The 12,899-nt window shown below is 44.6% G+C and overlaps 1 protein-coding gene across 1 annotated transcript in view; it reads left to right on the top strand.

Moving 5' to 3' along the window:
* LOC311000276 (zinc finger E-box-binding homeobox 1-like) overlaps positions 1–12,899 on the top strand; it is a 94,197-nt gene that overhangs the window by 77,294 nt on the left and 4,004 nt on the right. The window contains exons 3-8 of the mRNA XM_083990945.1: positions 2,182–2,319; positions 3,215–3,417; positions 5,484–5,610; positions 6,776–7,245; positions 8,245–9,630; positions 10,594–10,771. Coding sequence (XP_083847071.1) covers positions 2,182–2,319; positions 3,215–3,417; positions 5,484–5,610; positions 6,776–7,245; positions 8,245–9,630; positions 10,594–10,771 — 2,502 coding nt within the window. The remainder of the gene's footprint in view (positions 1–2,181; positions 2,320–3,214; positions 3,418–5,483; positions 5,611–6,775; positions 7,246–8,244; positions 9,631–10,593; positions 10,772–12,899) is intronic.

Genomic DNA, 12,899 nt, shown 5'->3' with positions numbered 1-12,899 from the left:
TCCCACTGTTTGAGGTTTGGCTGGTCCTCTTTTAATGACATCATCACCTTGCGCCCCCATCTTCATCTTCTGCTGTGGTTTAATGAAACAAGAAATGCAGTTTTTATGTTTAAAGCCGACAAATGGCTCTTCTCCTTCTCCTTCTTCTTTTTGTGTATCATTTAAATCTGTTCAGGCTTATACTATAATAGAGGAATGAAATGATCAAGAAAAAGACAGTTAAATCGTTAATCACAGTTATTTGTATGGCTATTAACCGTTAACTAAAGTGTCCTGATTGTGACAGTTTGACTTGTGCGGTGTGTGTGCAGGTGAGTGTGAGCGGAGGAGGAGTCAGTGTGTTTATATCTGATGAGAGGTCGTGTTGGATGGAGCAGCAGCTGTGTCAGTGTCGTAGCGACGCGTCATCACTTTCACTTGCCACGTTCAAATCGAATCAAACCCACTGGTTTTAGTTGATCTCAGTGAAGCTGAACCAGTTCAGTTTCAGGGGAAAGAAAACAAACAAACACAAAAGCCCTTCCTGTCTCTTTCACAGTAAAACCAGCTGTTCTAAACGAACCGAAACATCAACAGGTTGTTTTTCTTTATCGAGGCCGTTCGTTCAGCTGCTGCTGGATGAGACTTGTCTAGAGAAATGTTCTTTGTTCAGGTTGGTTTTTATCCCTCAGCTGCCTGCTCTTCCTCCTCCTAGTTCCTCTTCCTCCTCTTCCTCCTGCTTCCTGGTTGAAGAAGCAGTGATGGAGGTTTCTCTGGCTTCACGCACCACACAGCAGTTTTGGTATTTTGCTTTGAACTGGCTGAGTAAAAACTCTGCACTTGAAAGCTCTTTACTCAAGTGGAATATTTTCTTGTGTCATTTTGAAAATGTGAAGACTTTCATACAGGTTTCATACAGACACACACACGAAACCCTGAAGTGTCTTTAGTTGACGTGCCTTTCAACTCTCTCATCAGATACAGTATTTCTGTCTCTCTCTTTTTTTTCTTTTTTTTTGTGGCTACGTTCAGACTGCAAATCAGATTCAGACCACTTCCATAGTGGTCCTGAACCAGATTCAGATTCAGCGACCCCGGTGTGAACAGCCGAGGCGGATTTGATGCGACTTTTACGTCACGTTACAATGTTTACTCTAAGTTGTGTTAATAATCTGACGTGCAGTGACGTGTGTTTACCGACAACAGAACAGCTGGAGGAGAGGAGATTATAAACAAAAAAGGTTGTAATAACCTTGTTAATGTTGTTTCTTATTAATAAACCCAACGCTGCCCAGCGGGTTGAGACACTTTAGGAGGTTTATTCCTGTATAGGTACAAACTGAAGTAATGGCAGCCTAACTGAAACTTCAAAAACATTTAAAGAAACAGCACTCCAAGTTTATAGATTTATTTGCCACACACAAATCGTTAAACTCGGAGTGCTGTTTCTTACACTTTTTGAACTTTATACCTTATTAGGAATTCAGCACCCTTTTCGAGCATGTTGTCTCCCATTTATTATGAGCCTAACTGAAACTAAAACACAGAGTTTGGCTCTTTTTCTTCACTCTTTTCCTCCTCAGCAGCTGCTCAGACATTTTCCAGCTTCTATTTCACAGACAATTCTAAATAAAAGTGAAAATACTCATTCCCTCTATGTTTCCTGTGCAATAGCTGCTGCGCCTGCCGTCGTTGTTATTGTTCTTTTGAGCATGCGGGTCAAACTGTTCACACTGGGATCTGATATAGGCCACATTTTAGATTTTTTTCTTTTTAAATGGATCTTGCAAAAAATCTGAATTGAGCATTAAGACCTGCTTTGTGAACGCAGCCAACCGACTGCTTCCTCTCGAGAGAAGCAGGTGAAGCCACAAAATCTTTTTAGTGAATCTGTCGGAGCCGTTTGTTTAACTTTAGAAACCTACTTCCATTTTTTGTTGTTTTGAAGATGGATGGAGGTCCATGAGGAGCACACACACACACACTCATCATAAAGGTGTATCATAACAAACCCTGTGCTGCCCTCTAGTGGTGAATCTGCAGAACAGACACTCAGAAACTCGGTCACTGCTCAGAGAGACTGAAAACACAGAATCAGTCCTACATGTGTTCAAGATGGAGACTTTTTTTTTTTAAATGTGCAGAGAAGAGAGGAGCTGAAATGATGCTAAACTTTGTTCATGTGTGTGTGTGTGTTTTTAGTGAAGGAGGAGTGTGTGTCGGAGGAAGAGGATGAGGCGGTGAAGGACATCCTCCAGCAGGGAGACACAGCCATCATCTACCCCGAAGCCCCCGAGGACGAGCAGAGTCCGGCGGAGACGGGCGGTGCTGATGAGAACGGTAACCCTGACGACCACCAGCACACAGCATCCGAAGCTTCACCTCATGAGCTTTTATTTTGGAAAAAAAAACAAAGAAACCTACATAGTCAGCTGCCGTCAGACTATACAACACCAGTCTGACTCTGTAATAACAACAACAACATTTATTTATAAAGCACTTGAACCTGAGTTGACCAAAGTGCTGTACATAAAAACACAAAACATACAATACAACTAAACAGATGCATGTAATAAACAGTAAAAACATGCAATAAAACAATAAAACAGAAATGAAAATAAATCAAACCTAACTAAAATGCCAAGAAGAGGAGGAATGTGTTTTTAATAAAAATACACTCTGGACTCTGATCATCCTGCACTTTCATGAAGCCATTTTTTTTTTTTTACATTCACACATCTCTAGTTTTTTCATTCCACTATTTAGGCTGCATTCACACCGTTTACAGTTGTTATTTGTTTATTATTTATGTCCAACATTTCCATATTTGTGTACAAACTGCACACCTTACTGCTGTACACCCCCCATCTGTGCAATACTTTCTTATACCTTACAACGACCAACACTGTGTATATAGTTTTTACTCTGTTCATGTAAATAACTGTTTATTCTTGAAACATTTTTGTACATAACTATGTTCGTTTTACATCTTTCGATATTTGCATATTTTTCTGATTTTTACCTTGTATGTTACACATGCTCAGAGGCGTTGCAACAGGGCAGGCAGCCCAGGGCAATTGCCTAGAGCCCCTCACGGATGGCTGTTGTCACTGGCTGTGTACATCGAATGTACAGGGTCTTGTCACGCCCCTGCACATGCTGCTACAACAAACCAAACTGCCCATGTGTGGGATCAAGTAAAGAGTGTTATGTTTTATGTGTTATGCTGTTGCAGGCACACCTGACTCCTTCTCCCAGTTGCACACGTGCCCGTACTGCTCGCGGGGCTACAAACGCAACGCCTCGCTGAAGGAGCACATCAAGTACCGGCACGAGACCAGCGAGGACAACTACAGCTGCTCCCACTGCAGCTACACCTTCACCTACCGCTCCCAGCTGGAGAGGCACATGAGCCACCACAGGGGCAGCAGAGAGCAGGTGACACCTCCACTCACCACTCACCTTTTTTTTTTTTTTTGTGCTTTATTATAAGCATAACAGAATTATCTAAGCACATAACATAGCATATGTTGACATTATGCATTATACAGAGAGATAGAGGTGGACAAAGCAGACAGGGGGATAATGAGAAAAGGAAACAAAAATGACAATGACAGTACAAATAATGACATTACAAATAAGAAAAAATAAAAATAAACATTGCCAGATTTGGAGGAATCCATTTACCTAGTAAAAAGTTCTTAAAGAGGGGCTATGTTGAATCTTTCAAAAATACAGTTCATTTTCATAGCTTTTTTATTTTTAATGTCTTGAAATCTAAACAATACAGCACCTTTTCTATAAATGCATGTACTCTAAAACATTCTGGATTGACATTCAACACTTCACAAGAAGAACAACCGGACAAGTGATCACTCTACAAGATTTTTTTTTTGAAAACAACAAGTTGGACACTACTTATGGCCAAATTTCATATCCACAAAAAAAAATGGACAGAATCAAAACCCAGCCTGGATCATTTCACACAAGAAATTCTCCAATATGCAACTACACTCACCACTCACCTGGGCGCGAGGGGCGGGGCGCGAGGGCTTTGTCCTCGAGGGAAAGGGGCCATTTCCGCTGCGCGAGCCTCGGGTCATTTTACGGTGGGGGTGGGGCGTGGGGTCGTTCTTACCTGTGTTTTCACCGGGGGTAATGGGAGGGGGGAGTGGGGGGGGGTTAAGGTGTACTCGGTGCTGATTGGGTGTCGCCTCAGCGCGGGATGTGACGTCAACAGAAAGCGCAAAAACAAGCAGCGTGTTGCAGAAGAGAAGAGGAGCGAGAGGGGAGCGCCGCGTGCAGCACGGCCGCAACAACAACAACAACAACAACGGGAGCAGTAAAAGGAGACACGATGATGTAATGATCCGTGCACAGGACGACGACGCGATTATTACGTTACGCGATATCGATTACGTGAGGATCGAAGCAGCTGCACGTGATTACGTCACCTCCAGAGGGTCCGAGTCTGCAGCTGCAGCCGACGGAGAGGAGAGGACGGTCCTGCAGGCTAAAGGTCCTCCCCCTCCCCCTCTCCCTCCTCTTTCTCTCCACCTGGAGCTTCCTCAGTGGAAACGGGGCTTTTATTACTCTGTTATACCAGATTTATAACGTATTCTGCACGCGCATTATGCACATTATTTCATTTATCTGACATTAGGTGTTCCAGAGAAATGAATTTCCTTCCACAGCTCCAGCTAATTTGAACTTAAAAAAAAAAAAAAAAACGTTAACCATTAGCTCAAAGGCTTTGAAAGTCCGCTTATTCTTTTTTGTTTTTTGTCTGTGCATATGGAATGAAAGGGATTTTATTTTATTTTTTTCAACTTCAGCTCTTTAAATATATCAATAATATAGGCTGTACAGTTTGGCTCCACCGTGGGCACACAATTTAGGGAAGACATCTTTCATTCTAAACACAACACTTGCAGTTTAAAAAATTGCAGTTTTTAATGTTTTCTACCAGATTATGTCATTGGTCCATTTTTGATTTCATGTAATATTCTAAGTTTCCAATAGGAGCTTACAGCACCTTAATGGAGCAAATGAATGGCAATACCGGTATAAGTGTGACCATAATAATAATAATACAAGAAAAATTACTGACCCTGAGAATATAGAAAATGGTCATTTTTGAACAAGTGCATTGTGCAAACAAACTTGCAACTGGGTTAAGAAATAAAAAAGGACCAAGAACTGATTTATTTTATCCTTCAAATCCAACATTTAGCTTTACCCTGTGGGGAAAAGTAAAACACTTTGTCTCTGTATAGATAATCAATGATCAGTTTAAACCTTTGGCCGAAGGCACAACTGAAGGAAATGTAAATATTCAGTGTTTTTTTTGTTTTGTTGTTTTTTAAGGTTCAGAGAACAGTTTTTACTAACAGCAGATAACTAGAAGCTTCCCACGTCGTATCAGGTGATCAGTGAGTCATGTGACCCTCTCTCTTGCCGTAGTTACTCATCACTTTTCTCTTCTTTTTTTTTTTTTTCCTCAGCTTCACGTCTCGCAGTCGACAGGAGGATCAGGAGGAACAGGTGGAACACGCAAGTTCAAGTGCACCGAGTGCTCCAAGGCCTTCAAGTACAAGCACCACCTGAAAGAGCACCTGCGCATTCACAGCGGTGAGCTGTTGGCACGGCAACTGCCACTCACACACACACACACACACACACACACACACACACACACACACACACACAGAGTCCCCAGCTTGGCACAATCTAAGCTGCTGTTCAAATCTCCAGGCTGCTCACGTCTTTTTTTGGTGACAATCGTTTAAGACTCAGTTGGTATCAGAGCTCCACTCAGCTCCAGATATTTAAGATCTTCAATATAGTATACAGATTATCTCTAAATATACATATATACAGTATATATATATATATATATATATATATATATATATGTATATGCAGTGTCATGCAAAAGTTTGTGCACCTCTGGTCAAAGTTTCTGTACAGTAGATGTGAACAGTTCAGCAAGTGGAAGATGAAATGATCTCCAAAAGGCATAAAGTTACAGATGACACATTCCCTTTACATTTTAAACAATATATTTTTTGTTTTTATTTTCATTTTTTTACATTTTCAAAATGACAAAAAAGGAAAATGCCGCCCTGCATAGTTAGTAGCTAGTAGCCCCCCCTTTGGAAACTATCCCAGTGTGTAAATAGTAAATATCTTATCTGAGAGCTCCAGTCTCCTGGGTTTCCATTTCTTTTGCAGGCTGCTGCTTTGTTTCCCTTTTTCACTCTAAAATGGTAGAAAACAAAAAAGAATACACTGATATTGCTTAAAATGTTGCAAAAGAGTGTTTCATGTTTAACTTTATGCCTTTTGGAGATCATTTATTTTATTTTTTTATTTTAATGTTTATTAAACAGGGACGATACATACAACATTCCCACAAAAAATGGGAAAACGTGATGCATATAAGACGTCTAGCTTCAGCTAATTAGCAGTCTTTGTCCCTGCTCAGGCTTTAGAATAGAATAAAATATACTGAACACAATAAATGCAATGATACAAATACAGTGGATAATACATTCAATAGGTACCATGAATAAATAAACACAGCTGCAAATTTCAGATTAAAACAACAGTTAAATTTAGCATTAATCATTTCATCTTCCACCTGCTGAACTGTTCACAGAAACAGACATTTTGACCAGTGGTGCTCAAACCTCTGCACGATGCCGCTGTTTAAATAACTTCCTTTATTTTACATTTTTAAAACAACATAAACAGTCGACCGGCTCCTTTAACACGTTTGTCGTTTGTCTTTCAGGAGAGAAACCGTACGAGTGCTCCAACTGTAAGAAGCGATTCTCCCACTCAGGCTCCTACAGCTCCCACATCAGCAGTAAGAAGTGCGTGGGTGCCGCGCCCCCCAACGGCGTCGCTCGGACGTCGATCAAGCCGCCGCCTCCCAGCGCTCAGACCGGGCCCGTGGCCATCGCTCCGGCCCGGATGATCCTGAAGGACAAGACGGACAGTAAACCTCTGCAGGAGCAGCTCCCCGTCACACAGATCAAATCCGAACCTGTGGAATACGAGTGTAAGCCCGCCATGGCGGCGGCCGCGCCCGCCACTTCGGCCGGGACCAACGGCGTGGTGAACGGGGGCGTCGCCGCGCAGCCGGCCGCCGCCACGGCTACGGCCGCCACGCTGCCTCAGGGCGTCGCCATGGTAGTGCCCACGGTGGGGCTGATGTCGCCCATCAGCATCAACCTCAACGACCTGCAGAACGTGCTGAAGGTTTGTTCTTTATTATTAAGATCCACATTAGCTGCAGCAAAACTACAGCAATTACATATATTCAGAATACAATAAAAGCAAAAAATAAAAACATCAGTTCATAAACAAAAAATTAAAACAAAAACAAAACAAAACAAAACAACAAAAAACAAACCAATTACCATGGTGAGGTTTTTTTTTTTCGATTACATATCAGCACCTTTACTACAGCCATATATACTCTTTATATTATATTATAGATCCATATTTTCATATCCTATACTATCTCATCATTCCTATACACAATACTTATATATATAGCTCTGGAAAAAATGAAGAGACCACTTCAAAATGATCAGTTCCTCTGGTTTTACTGTTCATAGGTTTGTGTTTGAGTAAAATGAACAGTTTTGTTTCATTCTATAACCTACTGACAAAATTTCTCCCAAATTGGAAATAAAAATATTGTCATTTAGAGCATTATTTGCAGAAAATGACAACAGGTCAAAATAACAAAAAATTTTTGGGGGGGTGTTTTCAGACCTTGTACAATGCAAAGAAAACAAGTTCATATTCATTTTAAAACCACACAACACTACTTTTTAAACTTAGGAAGAGTTTAGAAATCAACATTGGTGGAATAATCCCAGTTTTTAATCGCAGCAGTGTTTGTTTTTTTTTAAATCTATTTATAATCTTTCTTCCTCATTAATAGAGTGAGGTGCTTGTGTTGTAGTTCAATAGACACTGGAATCGATGGCTGCCACATGTAGAGAAGCTGATTTATTGCTGATATATATAACAACATTTTGGAGTGGTCTCTTTATTTTTTCCAGAGCTGTATATATAAACACACACACCCATACATATTTATATGTACATACCTTCATACCCATTTATACCCACATTCCTACACGCTCATACTACCATACGTTCTATTTATACTCCACTTGTATATCATATCTTCATATACCATACTGCCATATCTTACATGTGCACATCTGCCTTTCCGTATCCAAGGTGGCGATGGACGGGAACGTGCTGCGGCAGGTTCTGGGCTCGGCCAACCGCGTGGTGACGACGGGGAAGCAGGGCATCGTGGTGCAGCAGCCGCAGCAGCAGATCATCAGCCTGCCGGCGTTCGTCGACCACGACGGCACCACCAAGATCATCATCAACTACAGCATCAGCCCCGCCGCCGCCACCACCACCACCACCACCGCCACCGCCACCACACAGCCCACGTCGCTCGTCGTCAAGAGCAACCCTCCTCTGGCGCCGCCCACTGTGACCACAGCAGCAGCAGCAGCGCCGACCGCCAGTAAGACGGACAAACCCGCCACCCCGCAGGCGGCCGACCTCAGCCTGGTGAAGGCCGAGCCGGAGTCGCTGCCCGTCACCGATGTGGAGACGGAGACGGTGGAGGCGGCGGCGGCGAAGGCGGCGGCGTCGACACGGACAGAAAAGGAGCAGGTCAGGACGCCGGACGCGGCTCAGATGCCCAAAGCCAACGCCGCCAGCACGTGTTTACTCTGCGACGACTGCCCCGACAACCTGGAGGCGCTGCACCTCCTGCAGCACCGCAAGGCCGCCAACGGCGAGGCGGTGGACTCGGCCGCCCTGGACCCGTCGTTCGCCGCGCTGCTGAGCGAGGCGGGCGTCACGCTGGAGGAGCCGCCCGTCGACGACCTGGTGGCGCTCCTCAAGACCTACTTCGCCTCCAACGCCAACCCCGGCCAGGAGGAGCTGGCCAAGATCTCCGAGTCGGTCAGCATCCCCACCGAGGTCATCGGGAAGTGGTTCGCCAAGATGAACTCCGGGAAAAACCGGAGCAGGAAGCGCCGGGAGTGGACGGCGGCGGCGGCGTTTTCCAAAAAGACTGAAAGGAAAACGAACTCGAATCAGAACGGAGAGGACGAGGACGACGGCGATGACGGGGCGTCCTCAGAATCCGGAAGCTCCTCGCCGCCAGACTGCTCGGCGCTCGGCGTCAACACCGGCGACCTGGTGATCGTTAAGAGCGAGCCGGACGACCCCGAGGCGGCCGACTCCCAGGCCGAGCCGCTGGACCTCTCCCTCCCCAAACACATCGCAGAAGCGTTGAAAAAAACCAAAATGGCGGCGGCGGCGGCGGCGGGCCCGGCCAAGCAGCAGGAGCAGCCGCTGAACCTGACCTGCCTGAGGAAGGAGGGTCAGACCATCTACGTCGCCACGGCGCCGCAGACCGGCGGCCAGCCCGTCAACATCGTCACGGCGACGCAGCTGCCCACGCTGGTGGCCATCGCCGGGCAGGGCTGCCTCGGCGCCAAGAGAGCCATCCTCATCCCCCAGCTCACCTACACCTACGCCGCCGCCGCCAACGGCAACGCCGCCGGGGCCAAGACCGTCGTCCTCAACGGCCACAAGGTTCGGACCGTCACACACAAACACACACAACTCAGACAAACCGACAACAACTTTATTGATCATCAGAGTGATATAGTTTACGTCGCGTAGCAACCGAAAACGTAACAGGAGGTAACGGCCAATAACGTGATCATTTTGACCATTTTAAATGTAATAACGCCAATTGTGGCTTTTCTTCGTGATGTCAAAATCACACGGGAGGCTTGAACGGTCAGTCGTTTTTTTTTTCTTACAAGAATGAATAATGAGACGTATCCGTTGTTAAAAGACAAAAGTTAACTTAAAGAAAAATCGGTTTACGTCCATCACTCCGTAGAAAAACCACCAAAAAAAACACAGTTTTTATTTGGACCTAACCAACTCGCGTATCCCTCCGCCCAGGGTAAAAACTGTGTTTTTCCTGCACTTTGAAGGGCTGGAAAAAATTATATTATAGCGAACAATGGAACTGTGTATTTTTTTTTCAGGTAAAACCTCTTTTAGGCCGTGAAAATAGGCCGTTTCTTTGGGTCTGTTCACAACACTGTATGTTGTAAATCTCTGGGCAGGGCTATGGGCTGGCGTTGCTAACGGGAGGAGTGCAGAGAGTCTTCTACTGCAATTAAAGTACTTAGGGGCTATTTGTAGATCATACAACCCCACTTTAAAAAAATGCTACTATCCCTATACTAAGACACAAACTAAAATTAGCTCCAAAGAGAAAAGAGAAAGCTGTGGGTTGTGTGTCTGCGCCTGCAACACGACAGTAACGTCAGCAGACGGGAACTCGGTCCCAGAGATGTGAGAGCGGAGCAGACGAACTTTAATTGCTTCAAAGCTCCCGAGGAGATCGTGACTGTTGATGACACACAGACACCAGAGCTTCAACATGATGCAGTTTTCTGTTCTGTGTTTTCACGTGAAACCCAGAACGGCATCACCACGAGCAGGTTCTGAGTTTGTTTCTTTCCTTTTTCCCCGCAGCAGGAGAAGCGTTCGGACAGCAGCGACGCCGTGTCCACAGCGGAGGAGCCCGGCGACTCGGACCCGGCCGGGCTGATGAAGAAGCGGCGGCTGGAGAACGGCGTCTACCCCTGCGATCTGTGCTCCAAGGTCTTCCAGAAGGGCAGCTCCCTGCTCAGGCACAAATACGAACACACAGGTAAAGAAGCCTCGCCCTCATTTTAAAGGGATAGTTCAACATTTTGGCAAATTGGCCCATTGCCATAATCCCTATAGTTTTAGCAGTAGGTTTGTTACCTTTAATTGTCGGTGCAAGCTATTTTCATGCAAAATTGCTGATGCGTGTTGCCTTCAGGGACAGTTTTTCATCAAGCAGTCTCTGTATTTCCCTCTAAAACAACTCTGTCTGGTAACGTTGCGTTATTATCTCATAGCGTGGTGAATGTGCAGGTCACAACTTGTCCACCAGAGCGTTGTGGAGTTGTTGGATTGTGTATTTGATGAGTTTGATGAGGGAAACCAAGAAATCCCATGAGCCTCCGTAGCGTAGCTCTGAGCAGCTCACGGCTCTGCTCCGCCGTTCTAAAAATAGCTTGCACCGACACTTAAAGGTAACGAACCTACTGCTAAGACTACAGGGATTATGGCAATGGGCCAATTTGCCAAAATGTTGAACTATCCCTTTAACACCGGTGTTTGCTGTGACTCACAGATCATTTGAATAAATCTGGTTTGTTTTTCTTCTGTTTTCTTTCTCCCGCTGCGTTAACTCACACACTCACACTCCCAGGCTGTGATCTTACACATGACATCATCTCTTGTTAAACACGTAAGACATAGTGTGTGTGTGTGTGTGTGTGTGTGTGTGTGTGTGTGTGTGTGTGTGTGTGTGTGTGTGTGTGTGTGTGTGTGTGTGTGTGTGTGTGTGTGTGTGTGTGTGTGTGTGTGTGTGTGTGTGTGTGTGTGTGATCGCAGCTTTAACGGGACACCTGGTCCAGTAAATGTACCAGCCTGGTGACATCACCGTTAACACACATGATGAGACTCCTGAGGTGAATGAACATGAGAGTTTCTCCCTGAAGCTGCAGCGGTGCTTCATGTAGGAATGTGCTTTTATTAAAGATCTGTACTACTGTGCTACAGGTGTGTGTGTGTGTAGCTTCAGCCATGACATCATCCACACACACACACACACACACACACACACTCCTATCTGAGCCTCTGGATAAAAAACAAACCAACACATTTCTCCTACCTGATCCTGGTCCTGATACCTGACACTCTGGGTGCAGTGACCACATCCAAGTCTTTATAGTTTTTTTTTTTTTTTTTTGAGAAACCGCAGCAGATTTATGAGGCACAGAGGGATGATATCAGGCTGTGAAGACACAGACAGTACGTGATACTGAGAAAAATGTTCTTAATTGCCTCGAAAGCCTCACGGCACTTAAGTCATAATTTCACCTCCCTGTTAACGGAGTTGAATACGATTTAAGGTCCCAGGTTTCACACTTCTCCTGTGATGATGCAAGAACAAAAAAACAAAAAACATCTCGGTGTAGTTTTCCATCCTCCTCTCTCAGCTTCTCTCTGGAGCTCTAGTAACAACAGGTCTGTGTCAGCCAGTTAATCAGAAGAGATTGATTGGCTAAGAGAGTCAGCCAATCAGAGACTTCAATCAGAGTATTCTGACAATTTGAATAATAAAACATATTTGAGATTTTAGATGGACTGAGGCTTTGATACTTTCACAGTATTATATATATATTTATATATAATAGAGCTACGCTACGGAGGCTCATGGGATTTCTTGGTTTCCTTCATCAAACTCATCAAATACACAATCCCACAACTCCAAAACCGCTGATGCGCGTTGCCTTCAGGGGCAGTTTTTCATCAAGCAGTCTCTGAATTTCCCTCTAAAACAACTCTGTGTGGTAACGTTGTGTTATTATCTCATAGCGTGGTGAATGTGCAGCTCACAACTTGTCCACCAGAACGTTGTGGAGTTGTTGGATTGTTTATTTGATGAGTTTGATGAGTTTGATGAGGGAAACCAAGAAATCCCATGAGCCTCCATAGCGTAGCTCTGAGCAGCTCACGGCTCTGCTCCGCCGTTCTAAAAATAGCTTGCACCGACAATTAAAGGTAACGAACCTACTGCTATGACTATAGGGATTATGGCAATGGGCCAATTTGCCAAAATGTTGAACTATTCATTTTAAATGAAACATTGATGAGCACCCTGACTGACCGGCACAGCTGCAGCGTCACAGCGACTGAAGCCTCTGGCGTCTCTTCTGACTCTTGTCTTGTTTTGTTTTTTT

Source organism: Trachurus trachurus, assembly GCF_905171665.1.
Source record: "Trachurus trachurus genome assembly, chromosome: 17".
NCBI lineage: Eukaryota > Metazoa > Chordata > Actinopteri > Carangiformes > Carangidae > Trachurus > Trachurus trachurus.
The sequence above is the reverse complement of the archived record's forward strand: the minus strand, read 5'-3'. Positions and strand labels throughout refer to the sequence as shown.